The sequence below is a fragment of the Coregonus clupeaformis genome, chromosome 33, assembly GCF_020615455.1.
Source record: "Coregonus clupeaformis isolate EN_2021a chromosome 33, ASM2061545v1, whole genome shotgun sequence".
Taxonomy (NCBI): domain Eukaryota; kingdom Metazoa; phylum Chordata; class Actinopteri; order Salmoniformes; family Salmonidae; genus Coregonus; species Coregonus clupeaformis.
The window spans coordinates 8,484,238-8,500,944 of NC_059224.1; the positions used below are offsets into that span (position 1 = coordinate 8,484,238).

Here is a 16,707-nt window from a genome sequence, read left to right on the forward strand (position 1 = left end):
TCATGCCTTGCTCCATCCACCAACGCCACGTTGCACCACAGACTGTCCAGGAGTTGGCGGATGCTTTAGTCCAGGTCTGGGAAAAGATCCCTCAGGAGACCATCCACCACCTCATCAGGAGCATACCCAGGTGTTGTAGGGAGGTCATACAGGCACGTGGAGGCCACACACACTACTGAGCCTCATTTTGACTTGTTTTAAGGACATTACATCAAAGTTGGATCAGCCTGTAGTGTGGTTTTCCACTTTAATTTTGAGGGTGACTCCAAATCCAGACCTCCATGGGTTGATAAATTTGATTTCCATTGATAATTTTTGTGTGATTGTGTTGTCAGCACATTCAACTATGTAAAGAAAAAAGTATTTAATAAGATTATTTCATTCATTCAGATCTAGGATGTGTTATTTTAGTGTTCCCTTTATTTTTTTAAGCAGTGTATATTTTCCATTCTCTTTCCTGAATAGTTTTGATTGCATTTTGTTTATTGTATTTGCCATTACTGTCTGTACTATATCATCATTGCTGGCGGTTGCTTTTGTGTTATTCTATATCACTGCCATTACCATACAGTGGTATTTCTTTTCAGAAGATGTCTCTTTTGTAGATGTTGGTAGAGATTCAACAGAAAGGTCTCAATGTTTCACTGTTCAAATAATGGTGATTGATTTGTAAAGTCAAGCAAGTTTGCACTAGTCTAGTGAGCACCAAGAAAGGCTTTTTTCTAATGCTGCTTATGGCAAATGTTAGTGGCTCAATAAATGTATGGAAACGGCATTATATGTCCTACAACTTATTTTGCAGTACTTAGCATCAGCAACCCTCAAACTTGAAAGACCAAACGTTTTTAACATTGCTGATTAATACAGGTGTTGAATGCAGCCTTGTCCATCCATCCTCATGATACCCTACCAGCTGGCAATCAAGCTTTTAAACAATGCTGTATTAAACTCGTGTCATCATGACTCATGTATGTCTTTTGACATATATGTTTTATACGACACTGTAACTTCATCCGAAAGATGTCCACCTCTCTCGAGGGAGGAGTTAGACCATTGTTTCTCAAACCTCTCCTCGGGGACCCCCAGATGTTTCACAATTTAATTGTAGACCTGAACTAGCTCACCTGATTGACCTAGTCAAGGGATTGATGATTAGTTGGCAAGTTGAATCAGGTGTGCTAACTGTGGAATAGATCAAATACATGGAACAGCTGGGGGTCCCCGAGGAGAGGTTTGAGAACCACTGAGTTAGACTACAACTGGGAGGGAATCAATGATTTATATCAGGGATGGGCAACTCAAATTCTCTGGGGCTTGATTGGTGTCACACATTTTCTCCAGCCTTATAGCTAACACGCCTGATTAAACTTAGTAAGTTCTAAACTGAAGACCATGATTAGTTGATTATTGGAGTCCAGTGTGTTACTGGGTAAAAGTGTGTCACCATCAGGCCCAGAGGACTAGTTTCCCATCACTGATTTATATATACACATCATTGAAGGGAATAGATTCCAAACACATTTTCTCTCAATAATGCTTTTCATGAATTTCAAGCACTGCAATTACAACATTTACAATATTTTTTATATACTTCCAATAATACGTGTTGTGTAGATACTACTCTGACGTGGAATGGATTTTGTGATCCTCCTGCTTCACAGCTGATCCATGTTTTGGTTTGTCCCAAACAGACCAATGGGGTTGGGACATATTCAATATCGCACTTTGTAATACTTATTGTTCAACAATTTAAACCGTGAAATAAGTAAATATTTTTTTATATATTACTTGTGTTTAAAACGCATTAATCTAAATGGTTGCTTGTGTGTCTGCGAGCATACATTCGTTATCTCACCCACGTTCCCCCCTCTTATTTCCGACCATACTGCGCTCTCGTCCCAGCCGGTTCCTATATAGTTCACTGACCTGCTTACGCAGGAATCTGAAACACTGGGAATTGTGTTATATGAACGCCATTTTGATTCTATTGATAGGTCACAGTGCACGTTTTATTCTAAATGTGAGCCATAATGAGGGTCAGGTACCCGTAGTTTCCTGATCAGCTTACTTTGTATAGGTCAGCCGCTGTATAATACGTATCGTCTTTGAGACCAGACTGCCCCCACAGGCAAGATAAATAGGGTGGTCCCACGAAGAGGAACGCAGCACACCGTGTACTATAGTGGAATGATAACGAGGTAGCTGCTTATATGCTGTTTCGAATACGTGTGCTAATATTGAGATTGTAGGAAATATTTATTGTAATGGTGTTTGTTTTGTATCGTTCATGTTACAGGTTGGACAAAGCACTGACACCCCCTCTGGCTGTTAGTAGTCGCCGAGCTCCAGCTGATTGCGTTGAGTCCCTTGTGGACACTTGAATGATCAATTAATCCAAACTGAGCAGTTTATGACTATTCGGATCGCTGTGGCCGCTCGTGTCGGCAAAGCCATCCACCTTTTTTGACCGAGGACTATTTATAGAAGCGGATATCTTCTACTTTGAGTTGGCTGAAGATCCTTTACAAAGACAAGGCCCCTGTCTCCTCCCCAGCCTCGCTTACCATCATTTTATTGAAGACATGGGGGATACTGGTAGTGAGCGCAGCAAACCTTTACCAACTCGGTGTCCCTGTGGATTTTGGGGGTAAGATGTCGCACATCATGTATGATTTGTTGTGGAGATGGGTTAATGTAGGGATGGTAATTAATGTCGCCTAGGCTAAATCTATTGTTCTGTTGAGCAGACCGGGTGGGGGTTGGGGATATGTTGATGGCTGCGCTAGCTACACAAAACGGATTCATATCTGAATGTTTTTATATGTATATCACACCTCTGTCCGTGAGTGTCGTTATATCAAAGCGTCAAATCATGCTCTGGAGATTTCACAACTGTGGTTCTGAATTCTTTTAAGTTTTCTGGTTAGAATCTGATGTAGTCTAGGCTATTATTCGCTCTAGTTCGGCTAGCTATGTCTCCTTAAATGGAAATGTAGCCAGTCATATAGCTATGATATTTTAACTGAAGATGAAACGTTGGCACTTTATCCAATGTTCTCCAGACTGTCATTATAGTGTAACAACAATCGAGTTACAGCACGTTCCTCCCTCACATTCCAGTCTCCTTTGTGAAATAGAGGGACCAAGCAAAGATTAAAGCCTGTACTAGGAATAAAGCATGGTTGATTTGTTTGAACTGGACAGTTAATCCTGTATGGGGGGCTCTGATATATTGATCCCTGGAGGATTTTATTACCAAAACCATGGCCATCTTTTTCGTGCCATGTCATCAACTAGACACACTGAGGATCTTTAGGCTGTGTTGTATGTGAGTTAACCTAACGTAGTTGGTGTGAGAGAAACGCCTGAGTTCGGTTTTCAGCGGAAAAGGAAGCTAGGTTGAAAATGCCTGTATCCCTGAAAACCGGAACATCCGGTTGTTGGCAACTCTGCTTAGGCTACATGTGAGCAAACTGAATTACTCACACCTGTCAACGTCAGGTGACGCAATCGGCAGCTTGTTTACTGCTCCTGCAGTCAACACCTGGTTTGAGGTGTCTGAAGCTTGTCAGTTTTCCCCTCTGAAGGCCTCACAGCCCTCAGGCTTTCTTTCCTTGTAGCTGTGTGTGTGTGTGTGTGTGTGTGTTAAACCTATCTCTTTTAGAGTATGCCTGATTACAGCCAGAGCCATGAACAAACATCCTGTTCAGTTTGAGCATTGCTCTTGATTAGGGCTGTCATGGCAGGCTGTCTCATTCAACATTGGGGGGTCTATCTCAACACTGCAGGATATAGGCTTAGCATTTAGAAGTTAGCTAATTTCAAGAAATTCGGGACAAATTTGCAGCGCCGTCCTGTTTTTAGGTCAGTTCTTACCTGATGCGTATAATTGTGACAGACCCATAGATTTCTATGGACATTGTCCATTGGACAGACTATTTTAGATTTATATTCTGTTTTGATGAACATGTTAGCTCAGCGGAAGCCCTTAGGGAGATGGGAATGAAGGAAGACGAGGCATTAGGTTATAACGTGTAAGCTGAAAGTGGGTAGGCAGACAAGTCTTCAATGTAGTGAAGGGATTCAACGATTAAGCTAGCATGGGGCTGGTCAGAACTCACTTCTATGATGGAGGCTTTTCTAGATATAGGCCTAGTCACTGTACTGCTGAATGATGTGTTGTACGTGGGGAAATTGCAGTTAAGGTCATGGTAGGACGAGTCCTAAATGTATCCCAGGTCAATTGGAACACTGCATTGGTCACGTTCCCTCCAGAGGGCACAATGGTCTGAATACCTTAGTCCCAGCCTCTCCTGTATTGACAGGGATCACAGAGCCCTGAACAGAAACATCCCAGCAATGTGCCCTCCTATTAAAGTGAGTGTCAAAGAGACGTCCAGAATGAGAACAACCATTAGCCTACCTCTGTAAACGTGATGTCATTGAGGGAGGGATTCAAAGGAAAGCCTGAGAAAATGCTCCATGTTTAGTGGGATATGTTGTTGTTTCTGTTGAGTTGAACAGGTTTTTGATTCTATATGGAAGGGCTTGATTTGTTTGCATGTGTGTCATGGAGTTTAGTCTGCCATGTGTTGAGTTGGCCTATTCCACATGATTAGGATTGTGAGAGGATAGATTCTCTGTTTGGTTTTCTATTTAGGCCTATAGTTTGTCTAGGCTATTTCTGAATGCAACATCTTGTAATGTATGCAGTATTTCAAAAATGTGATTGATCCACAACATTGTTGGGCCTATCCATGTTGAGTTGATTAGCCTACTTCAGTCAGTAATGAACCCTCACTGGCGGTTGGTCAGTTGTCCTAAAAGGCAAAGCCCCTGTCAGAATGGCCACTTCGCACATCTGCTTAGCCTGGACTGATTAGCTTGTTAACCAGTGAGGGGCGAGATCAAAGGGATGTAGGTCTACCTGTTACTCATTTGTTGCAGTAAAAAAGATTGACTTTATTACTACCTTGTGCTCCTTCCCTTTTCAATGGTTTGCGACGCCCTTTACATTCCCCTCCCCCATAGCCTTTGTTTGTTTCCCCCTTCTCTTCTTCCCTGCCCTGACTTCCTGTCATCTGTCACCCCTTGCCATCAGCTTGTTTTCACTCACTCTCTGTAGCTATGGCAACCTCATCGGTCCATCACTGTCTGGGTACAAAAAAATGGGTCACGTTTGAGTGTCCTGAGAGAGAATGGGGGGGGGGGTAGTAAATTGTATTTTTTATTTGTTATTTTGCTACAAAGAGGATGCAGATTGCATTGACGTTGTTTAGTGGGCTTGGTACCATTTTCCATTCTGACTGATTTTTATTTTTTATCTCTCCCCAGGTCCAGTAAAACCATGAACCTCTGCTCAAAATGTTTTGCTGGTAAGCCTTTCCATATGTGTGGACAATGGGTTTCTGTTATGTGGCAGAGCTCTGTGTGTACCTGAGACATCAGGAGGGGGTGTGCTGTCTGGTGCAGATGGCTGCCTCGTGATGTCTCTGCTTTACGGAAACGCTGTTTTTGTTACACTTTTGATTAGCCAACATAATTGGTATGTTAGATATATTTTGTAGAAGTAAAGTATTTTCCCTTATGGTATAAAATCCCTGTGAAATATTCCAAAGGCATGCAGTAAAAAAATACTAGGCTATTTTCAGGATCCAGAAAGGGCCAAAAACCTATTTCCAGATGGACTTTCTTACTGGCATAATGGCTATCTCTCAAGAATGAGTAAGATGGATGTCAGGGAAAATATTCACTGATAGCATGCATTGCTGTATGTCAGGGTGTTGGCTCTCAAGCCTGCTGTGGTAAAAGATTGCAGCTCTAAAATGGAGATTGTGACTGAAGTTTTGCGACTGGCTTCTGTAGTCCTTTTTGGGAGGCATGGAAGAGAAAAAGTATGCTGGAACTCTGGCAGTGTCCATGGAAACCAGTGAGCCCGGCAAAGACGGGACCTAAGGGGGCAGCATTGCTTAGAATAGATTGGATACACAAGAGCACAGTGACAGCAGAAATGAGTTCTATGGAGGATTAAGATATGGCCCAGCTGCTTTTTGAGGTTGTGCTGCCCTAATGGGGTAGGGAGTTGATGGATAGACTCTCTGGTAGCCTAAAATAGGGTCATTCTGAGGTATTGACCTCCTCTCAAGCCAGACCATCTGAGTTTATGATTGGTGTCTTGGGGGGAATGGTGCATGCCCCCACGTGTGTGTATGTTTGTGTGCATTGAAGCAGCTGGTCTGTCAAGAGCCAATGTATGTGGCGCATGGGGCACTAAAAAGCATTATATTTAATCTGTCTTTCAGATATCGAGAAGAAGCAGACAGACGAGGACTGTGCCCCAAAACCCAGCCCGAGCACTGGGAGTAGCCAATCGGCTGTCTTCAGTAGCGAGATGACCAGCAGCAGTAGCCAATCCTTATTGTCGTCACCACCCACTAGCTCCGAGCAGCCATCGGCATCACCCGAAGACCCTGTCCCCATGTTATCCACTACACAGGAGGGTAAGATGAAGGGTCCACAACTTCGAGTTTTGAGATGTTGCACTTTCTGAAACCTTTGAATGAATTACCATAGCGGAGTTCATTTTCAGTCATTCAATCAGACCTGGGTTCAAATACTATTTAAGGTATTTCAATTACTTTCACATAGATTTTGAAGAAAGTATGTATTAGGAAACAATTGTATATTTAAAAACTCACATTTAAAATACCCCTAGGACCAAACTGACCTAGGTTCAAATGAATTTAGAAACAATTATTTGAAGAGTATTTATGAAATTATTTAAATACTTTCAAATAATTGCAATTAAGTAGTTGATTCATCCAAATTATTAGAAAATACACAAGTATTACAAATACTAGTGTCTGGAACTCTATTGGAGCAATATAACGTCATTCTTCCACAAGAAATTCAATAATTTGGTGTTTTGTTGATGGTGGTGGAAAACGCTGTCTCAGACGCTGCTCCAGAATCTCCCATAATTGTTCAATTGGGTTGAGACTGACACACACCCTTCAAACCCCCTATGCCGTTTTTGAAATCCCTCTTTCAAAGTCACTGAGATCTCTTCTAGCCATGCTAGCCAAAATAATGGTCAACTGACCATTTTTATACATGACCCTAAGCATGATACCACCCTGCATCCCACTGCTGGCTTGCCTCTGAAGCTAAGCAGGGTTGGTCCTGGTCGGTCCCTGGCTAGAAGACCAGATGCTGCTGGAAGTGGTGTTGGAGGACCAGTAGGAGGCACTCTTTCCTCTGGTAAAAACATGTATATAAATCAAATCCCATTGCCCCAGGGCAGTGATTGGGGACATTACCCTGTGTAGGGCGCTGTCTTTCGGATGTTAAACGGGTGTCTTGACTCTCTGTGGTCACTAAAGATCCCATGGCACTTATCATAAGAGTGTTAATCCTGGGGTGCTGGCTAAATTCCCAATCTGGACCTCATACCATCATGGCCACCTAATCATCCCCAGCTTCCAATTGGCTCATTCATCCCCCTCTCCCCTGGAACTATTCCCCAGGTCGTTGCTGTAAATGAAAATGTGTTCTCAGTCAACTTACCTGGTAAAATAAGGCTAAAATGGAAAAACAATTATGGGATGCTAATTGCTTAATTAACTCAGGAACCGCACCTGCTCTCAATGTACACTTAGTGTACAAAACATTAGGAACACCTTCCTAATATTGAGTTGCACCCCGTTTTTGCCCACAGAACAGCCTCAATTAGTCGGGAATGAACTACAAGGTGTCGACCGCGTTCCACAGGGATGCTGGCCCATGTTGACTCCAATGCTTCCCACAGTTAAATTCGCTGGATGACCTTTGGGTGGTGGACCATTCTTGATACACACAGGAAACTGTTGAGGGTGGAAAAACCCAGCAGCGTTGCAGTTCTTGACAAACTGGTGCACCTGGCACCTACCATACCCCATTCAAAGGCACTTAAATATTTTCACCCTCTGAATGGCACACATACATAATCCATGTCTCAATTGTCTCTGCTTAAAAATCCTTCTTTAACCGGTCTTCTCCCCTTCAGCTACACTGATTGACGTAGACTTAACAGGTGACATCAATAAGGGATCATAGCGTTCACATGGTCTGTCATGGAAAGAGCAGGTGTTCTTAATGTTTTGTACACTCATTGTATATACTGTATGTGTTTCATGATCTGACATGGTGACAGCCTGCTTCTATTTCTGCGTCTGGAGGAGTGGTGCTGTGTGTCTCACTCTGCTGGCAATGCATGTACTCAGCCTGGCCCAGTTAGGAAGCATAGTGGGGCGACATGGTTGCACTGACAATCTGTTAAGGCCTGCTTGCTTCTCCCAGGATTTCACTTAAGGTCTCTAGTTTTAAACCAAAAGCAGTATTTTTTTATATATATTTATATATTTTTTTTAACCTTCATGTTAAGAATGTAAGGCTATGTTGACATAAATAGAGACTTGGCATGTCAGGATTTTTATATGGATTTGAAATGACTTGAGCTTATCTGGTTGCATAACATTGTCTTTAAATTCTTCAAGATTTTTTGTTCTCCAAAGCTGTATCTAATTCCCTGCTTCTTGGTCTAGGTAACACCCATCTGGGCTCTTGATCAATGAGGAATGTTTCTTGTCTCACTTGATTTTTCTTCTCCACAGGAGTATTGTCATGTACAGAAACCGCCCAAGGCACCCTCTGTACGCCCACAAAACGGCCTTGCGAATCAGGTACAGCCTTGCTCCTGCTCCCTGTGTGTGTTTGTGCGATACTGTAGGTCCCACGTTGGACTCTGTGACGCCGTGTAACCTTCTGTTCTTTCCGCTTCAGGGCCGGAGAGCGAGGCGTCACCGGAGAAACGGGCACGGGGGGACTCTGAGGGGGAGGCGGCTAGCGAGGAGGCTAGCCGAGGACCCAAGCAGAGAAACCGCCGGCGCTGCTATCGCTGCCAAACCAAACTGGAGCTGGTGCAGCAGGAACTGGGCTCCTGTCGCTGCGGTCAGTACTACATGGGAACAACACACACACATCTGCCCTTGGTTTCCATGTCTCCTCACTGTGACTTCACTCATTTTAACATTATTTTCTTCTTCCATCTTTCTCTCTTTCTGCCTCATTCTTCCTCTCCTCTTTGTCTCCTAGGCTACGTGTTCTGCATGCTCCACCGTCTACCTGAGCAGCACGACTGCCTGTTCGACCACCTGGGGCGCGGGCGCGAGGAGGCCGTCCTCAAGATGGTGAAGCTGGACCGCAAGGTGGGCCGCTCGTGCCAGCGCATTGGAGAAGAGTGCTCCTGAGTTGCCCCCGTTGACCGCCGGTCTCCACACGAGGCACTTCAAGAGAGGGGGAAGGGAGCGAGGGAGGGGGGGAGAAGAGGGAGAGAGCATGGTTGTAATAGACCCACCATTCTGGATCTGACCATTGTTGATCCACTCCTGTTAGTCTTGACAGTTTGGACTGACTTGGACACTGTCACCATGGAAACCTCTGGAGCCACGCTCAGTCACTATCGCATGTTCATTTTCACAGCCTTAACTCGCCCGAACTTCAGATTCAACAAGGACCCTGTAAAGAAGGATCGGTCAGGTATTATTATTTAAATTTTTTAGCACACCATAGCGCAACAACACTCCTCTTTTCCCTCTGCTTCACTGATCACGAAAGACTGTCTGCAACAGTACTTTCTATATGAAACTGACCAATCTCTCATTACCGGCTCCTTGGTCGTCTTTGTCAGCAGGTTTTCACTATGTCAATGGTCACTGAGGAACGGAACATAGCCCTGTCTGTCCCTAGACAACTCCACAGGTTGTAGGAGGGTGGGATATTGACCTTTAACCCCCCACACCTTTTCTCCTTTCCTTGCCCAATGGCTCCTGCATGGCATTGGATTGAATTGGCATGTATGTGTTGCGTAAGGACGTCGTCCCACTGGTCCTGGGTCAGTTGTGTGGCCGTGTTTGTTCCTATGAGACTGACAGACTGGTTTGACCACTAACCTTTGTACTGCAACCAGCCTCCTCATCCTCCTCTGCTCCTCTCAGTTGGATCAGAGTATGAACAAATGGACTAGAGACACACACAAGCAGAACCTCTCTGAAGCAGAAGCTCTTCTCTGCCTGCTGCCCTTTGAATGAGTGATGCTGTTCGTGCTCTTTCTGTTTTGTAATACCCCCTGCACTGTCCTTTACTCCCTCTTCTATACATACAACATCCCTGACTCCTTGGACTGTCAAACCATGGCTCTGTTCATATGGCCATACTAGAATACCACTTAGAATGCATGCCTGATACATTGGTTCATTCTAAGTAGTATACTGCTAGTCTGTTCCATATCATTCTCCTCCTCCTACCCTAGTCATACTACTTTACTGTGCTGGTCCCAATGCTCATCTCATTCTTCACTCACTCACTCCCCCTCTTCTCTGCTTCCTTCGACTCTCACTGGCCCCCTTCTGGTTCGAGGAAAGATTGAAGGATAGAGGGAGTGATGTGTAGAATGGTAAAAAAAAAAAAGAGCAGACTGTGGCTGGTTTTTGATATTTTTGCGACCTGTTCTCTCGAGTGCTAATGGAAGAAATTAATATCTTTCTGCATCTTAAAATAAATTGTATTTAACCATATGGTTTTGATTTACTTACACATTAGCATAGAGCTGCATATTTAGTTAAATGTATTACAAAAAAAAAAGTTATCCTTTTATTGTGTTTTGCCTTTTTGCTGAGGATGATTAAACTGGATTAGAGGAATGGGTAGTCTGTGTGGTCTTTAACATTGAATTATGATGGGAAAATAAGGGGAAACACTTGCATTCATTTCTACAGAAACTTTTAAGCAGTCCATCAAAACAAGTGACAACGGAAAGTGCAAACCTGATTCCATGGTGAATTTGGCAAATGTCCGTAATGAAAAATAAAAAGCTCTAAAATTGAGAAATTGTATGTCTTTTTACATATGCAACTTGTCTGAAAAAAGTAGACCACCTACTTCTGACTGACCAATGAATATCATACGATTTTAATCTGTTCACGTGTCTTTGCCTGTACACTTATGCTTTGTTGAGATGACAACTTAATCTAGCCCTTGTTTTGAGGATTGCCCAATACCTTACCCCATATTAATGTTATCTTGATCAGAGAAGTGGGGCAACGCAGAAGGTAAAGTTGATTTCATGATGAATGGCTTTATAACAATCCATCAGCCGCAGAGGCCTGGCAAAGGAAAAAAAGTCGCCTTTACTCAACCCTAGCTTTGATTTCTGAGTGATGAACAAGACTTGGAAGGATAGTGTTGTAAGACTATTCAACCTGAAAAGAAATACAGAACTTAAAACAGAAATGTTAATGCCAGTAAATTGTATTTTGAACATATTTACACTGGTCGTTGTCTTTCAATAACTGTTACAAAATTGTCAGCATTTGAGGTTGATCATAGGTTCTGTAGTTGATTGACACATTCACATACTATAGGTGTTATTAGAAGCTCCAGTGGGAAATGTCACTTGAATGACTCTCCAAATCAGAATTACACCACTGACCTTGTTAACCAAATCTGTTTTTGACAATTACAACCTTAAGGTTAATGTAGCTAGTCTGACATATTTGCTGAAACTACATCTCAAGTACTCAAAACACAAGTTGGCCAATTTCCCCAAACCCGATCTTGCTAAATGAAACACAGCAATCAAAATCATGTACTCCCTGCTCAAAATGAAACACTGCATACAAATGAGATACACATCAACTGAATCTAACTTGGTGACAACCGAGATCACATTGTGACATATTCAAAACACTATCAGAACCTATTTCAGTGTAAAGACTAAGATCGTTATACTGTATATTGTTTGCGTGTACTCAAACAAGGGAACACAATTGGAAAAACTAATTTTTGCAACATGGCTCAATGCATGGCTAACAGCATACTGTAAGCACACATACAGTAAATATTTTGCATATGCAAAGGAAGAAAAATAGCCTATTTGTACTACTGTATGTTAGATCAACTGTAAGGAATAGATAAACTGTCAAAATACAGTAAAAATCATAAGTCAAGAAACACATACTCCATTGCGAAAACAAAATCAGTAAATTCTGTTTTGGTCCGGCCACAGATTTTCATCAACATCACAGGCGATATTCTCCTTGGCAAGACAGCAGGGGAAGTATCTTCTGACATGATGCATCAACTCCTGACAGGAACCTGCTGGAATGTCACCACAGGCCTCCTCCATTGCCTGGAGAAGGGCCATACGTTCATGGGGTTTGCGATCATACACCTTCCACCGCCATGCTGAAAACAACTCCTCAATGGGGTTGAGAAATGGGGAATATCAAATCAAATGTTATTGGCCACATGCACCGAATACAACAGGTGCAGACATTACAGTGAAATGCTTACTTACAGCCCTTAACCAACAGTGCATTTATTTTTAATAAAAATAAAAAAGTAGAATAAAACAAAAGAGTTGAGAAAAAAAGAGCAGAAGTAAAATTAAATAACAGTAGGGAGGCTATATATACAGGGGGGTACCGGTGCAGAGTCAATGTGCGGGGGCACCAGGTAGTTGAAGTAATATGTACATGTGGGTAGAGTTAAAGTGACTATGCATAAATAATTAACAGAGTAGCAGCAGCGTAAAAAGATGGGGTGGGGGGACAGTGCAAATAGTCCGGGTAGCCATGATTAGCTGTTCAGGAGTCTTATGGCTTGGGGGTAGAAGCTGTTGAGAAGTCTTTTGGACCTAGGTGGGAGATAGAGAATTGTTAACCTGGAATGGTCATGGAACCAGTTGCGGGCCTGAGCAGCCCGATGGAAACTCACGTTGTCCCAAATTAGAACATACATTTGCTGCTCAGAATCATCTGGCCCTCTCTGCTCTGGCTGAAAAAGATTGTCATGTGATGTGTTCAGGAAATGAAGGAGATGGGCAGTGTTGTATGGTCCAAGGTTGGCGTGGCGGTGGAGGACCCCATTGTGGCTCATAGTTGCACATATGGTGACATTTCCCCCGCGCTGGCCAGGTACCTCAATGATGACCAATGATGTTCCTTCCTCTCCTCGTCTTTGCTCAATTGAATCCAGCCTCATCTATGAATAGGAGTTCCTGGGGGATGGGACTTGCATCCAACTCCATGATTCTCTGAAATGACAGTAAATACTGTAATTGCGGTATAGTAAAGTTCCTGGCAACATCAATGAGTCTAATGTTTCAAGAGTGTAACACTAGTACATTGCTTACTTGTATTTGTACTGTTTACCCTTCACTCTTTGGGAATTCCTTTCAAATGGGACTCTGTAGATTTGCTTCATCTGGAGATGGTGTTTCTTAAGGATGCGGGCTATGGTTGATAAGCTCACCGATGTTATGGGTTTTCAATAATCTGTTGTTGGATTTCCCACAGTCTTATGGCATTATTTTGAACTACAATTTGCACAACGACAGCCTCCTGTTCATCTGTAAATAGACACGTTCTACCACCACGTGGTGGTCGTCTTTCAGTTCTACAAAAACAAAAAAATAGCATACAGTACAGTAAACACTACAGTAATACAGTATACAAGATAAACATGTTACAAAGTAGTAGCTCCTAATTTCATACATCCAGTAATACATGAAACATTGACTTTGCTTCACCTTACAGTATGTATTGGAATCTACAGTCTTTACTGTGCTTTATGTAGTAGTAAAAGTAGTAGATAGGTCCATCGTCTGCAGTACATACCTATTCTCCCTTTGGAACGTCCGGATGATGGACGCTACGGTGAAGCGGCTCAGATTGGGCTGCACTCTCTGCCCAGCCTCTCTCAAGGTCAAACCATGGTTGACCACATGGTCCACCACAGTCGCCTGAATTCCATCAGGTACTTGGTCCTCCTCCACGTTTCCTCCTGTTCTCCAAACACAGGAGTACTCACCAGTGGCCTTTTTATCCATACCAAAGGTCTGGTTGCAAAGTGAACATTTACGCAATTAGTGTTTGCAAATGTGAAGAGTGAAAGTGATCAATTGGTAATTGAGCTTAGCTTGTTGAACAGTGTTGCTTTTCATATGCGCACAAAATATTTTGTTTTTTGCCAAATGTTTGTTATAGAATTGCAATCTGAGTGTAAAGCAAAATGTGCCAGTAGTATTGCCGATTTGGTGTCTGGTTCTGCTAAATGAGTTACAGGTTTGGGTCATTGTGCCTCATGGGCTAGTTTTAGTGAGGAAACTATTGGGAAAAACTGTAATATGGAGTTGGTCCCCCCTTTGCTGCTATAACAGCCTCCACTCTTCTGGGACGGCATTCCACTAGGTGTTGGAACATTGCTGCTGGGACTTGCATCCATTCAGCCCCAAGAGCATTAGTGAGGTCGGGCACTGATGTTGGGCGATTAGGCCTGGTTCGCAGTCGGCGTTCCAATTCATCCCAAAGGTGTTCGATGGGGTTGAGGTCAGGGCTCTGTGCAGGCCAGTCAAGTTCTTCCACACCGATCTCGAAAAACCATTTCTGTATGGACACGTACAGTGATGGGACGAGGCTAGAGAAATGATAACATGGTGTCATGTGTGTTTCCTTTAAGGACATGGTGTCATTCGCAGGACACTGACTACAACCTACACATTGCGAGCTTACAGAACAGGGCTGCTGAGCAAAAATGGAGGAAAACTACATTTCTGGAGGACCTATCATCCTTTCACTCCTCTCTACCTTCTCTTCCTCTGTATCACCTGCTAAAGCCACTTTCTACCACTCTAAATGTCAAGCTTCTGCCCCTAACCCTAGGAAACTATTTCCCCCCCTTCTCCTCCCTCCTTAATCCTCCACCCCCTCCGTGGACGACTTTGTCAACCACTTTGAAAAAAAGGTTGACGACATCCGCTACTCATTCACTCAGCCTATTGAGTCTACTGGTCTCACTCACACAGAACTACCCTACGCCTTGACCTCTTTCTCCCCTCTCTCTCCAGATGACATCCTGCGACTAGTTTGTCTGGCCGCCCGACAACCTGCCCACTCCACCCCATCCCCTCCTCCATCTCTGGAGACCTTCTTCACTTCCCTCATCCCTGACCACTGGCTGCGTCCCCTCTGACTTCAAAATGGCCAGAGTTTCTCCCCTCCTCAAGAAACCAACACTCGACTCATCTGATGTCAAAAACTATAGACCTGTATCCCTTCTTTCTTTTCTTTCCAAAACACTCCAACGTGCTGTCTCTGATCAACTTTCGCGTTATCGCTCTCAGAAAGATCTTCTTGACCCTAACCAGTCAGGCTTCAAGACGGGTCACTCAACCAAGACTGCTCTTCTCTGTGTCACGGAGGCTCTCCACAATGCCATAGCTGACTCTCTCTCCTCTGTTCTCACCGTGAACCATCAGATCCTCCTCTCCACCCTCTCAGGGCTGGGAGTCTCAGGCTCTGCACACTCTCGGATTGCATCCTACCTGGCAGGCCGCTCCTACCAGTTGACGTGGAGAGGATCTGTGTCTGCACCACATACTCTCACTACTTGTGTCCCCCAGGGCTCGGTTCTAGGCCCTCTCCTCTTCTCTCTATACACCAAGTCACTCAGCTCAGTCATATCTTCACATGGTCTCTCATATCATTGCTATGCGGATGACACAACTACTTTTCTCCTTCCCCCCTTCTGACACCCAGGTGGCGACGCGCATCTCTGCATGCCTGGCAGATATCTCAACTTGGATGTCGGCCCACCACCTCAACCTCGACAAGATGGAACTGCTCTTCCTCCCGGGAAGGCCTGCCCGCTCAAAGACATCTCCATCATGGTTGACAACACCACAGTGTCACCCTCCCAGAGGGCAAAGAACCTTGGCGTGACCCTGGACAACACCCTGTCGTTCTCTGCAAACATCCTGCAGGTTTATGCTCTACAACATCCGTAGAGTACGACCCTACCTCACACAGGAAGCGGCGCTGGTCCTAAATCAGGCACTTGTCCTCTCCCGCCTGGTCTACTGCAACTCGCTGTTGGCTGGGCTCCCTTCTTGTGCCATCAAACCCCTGCAAACTTATCCAGAATGCTGCATTCCGCCTGGTTTTCAACCTTCCCAAGTTCTCTCATGTCACCCCGCTCCACGCACACTCCACTGGCTTCCAGTCGAAGCTTGCATCCACTACAAGACCATGGTGCTTGCCTACGGAACAGCAAGAGGAACTGCCCCTCCCTACCTTCAGGCTATGCTCAAACCCTACACCCCAACCGAGCACTCCATTCTGCCACCTCAGGTCTCTTGGCCCTCCCACCCCTACGGGAGGGCAGCTCCCACTCAGCCCAGTCCAACCTCTTCTCTGTCCTGGCACCCCAATAGTGGAACCAGCTTCCCCTGAAGCTAGGAGAGCAGAGTCCCTGCCCATCTTCCGAAAACATCGGAAATCTTCAAACAGTTTCTTAAATAATCCTCCTCCTCACCTTGACCCCCACACCCCAGAACAATTACAAAAAATAACTAAACCAACACTTGCACTTGACCCCCCCCCCCCCAGCTCTGACTCTGATGATAGCTACGCTATTGAGGAAAAATGCCTGTGATATGTGGTTGTCCCACCTAGCTATCTTAAGATGAATGCACTAACTGTAAGTTTCTCTGGATAAAATAGTTAAAATGAATAAAATGAAGAAGAAAAAAGGGAAATATACAAAAATATACAATTCGGAAAAGTATTCAGACCCCTTGACCTTTTCCACATTTTGTTACGTCACAGCCTT

General features: G+C 44.1%; 1 protein-coding gene and 1 long non-coding RNA gene across 4 annotated transcripts; one reads left to right on the forward strand and one right to left on the reverse strand.

Moving 5' to 3' along the window:
• The first annotated feature begins 1,922 nt into the window (after window positions 1-1,922).
• On the forward strand, window positions 1,923-10,922 carry LOC121548573 (AN1-type zinc finger protein 3-like). 3 transcript variants are annotated; one of them, XM_041860045.2, is made up of 7 exons: window positions 1,923-2,198; window positions 2,297-2,647; window positions 5,335-5,375; window positions 6,303-6,500; window positions 8,652-8,720; window positions 8,821-8,988; window positions 9,133-10,922. In XM_041860045.2, exons 2-7 carry the CDS (start codon window positions 2,583-2,585, stop codon window positions 9,285-9,287), a joined length of 696 nt encoding a protein of 231 aa, XP_041715979.1. In that variant the 5' UTR covers window positions 1,923-2,198; window positions 2,297-2,582; the 3' UTR covers window positions 9,288-10,922. The 3 variants fall into 3 exon arrangements, with proteins under 3 accessions (XP_041715979.1, XP_045066069.1, XP_041715980.1); XM_045210134.1 differs by having other exon boundaries at window positions 1,923-2,647; XM_041860046.2 differs by lacking the exon at window positions 2,297-2,647.
• A 1,752-nt stretch (window positions 10,923-12,674) lies between these two features.
• On the reverse strand, window positions 12,675-14,223 carry LOC121549233. Its single transcript, XR_005996774.1, has 3 exons — window positions 13,716-14,223; window positions 13,232-13,494; window positions 12,675-13,132 (listed from the first exon to the last, which is right to left on the reverse strand). It is a non-coding gene; the product is annotated as an uncharacterized LOC121549233 (long non-coding RNA).
• Between the last annotated feature and the right edge of the window lie 2,484 nt (window positions 14,224-16,707).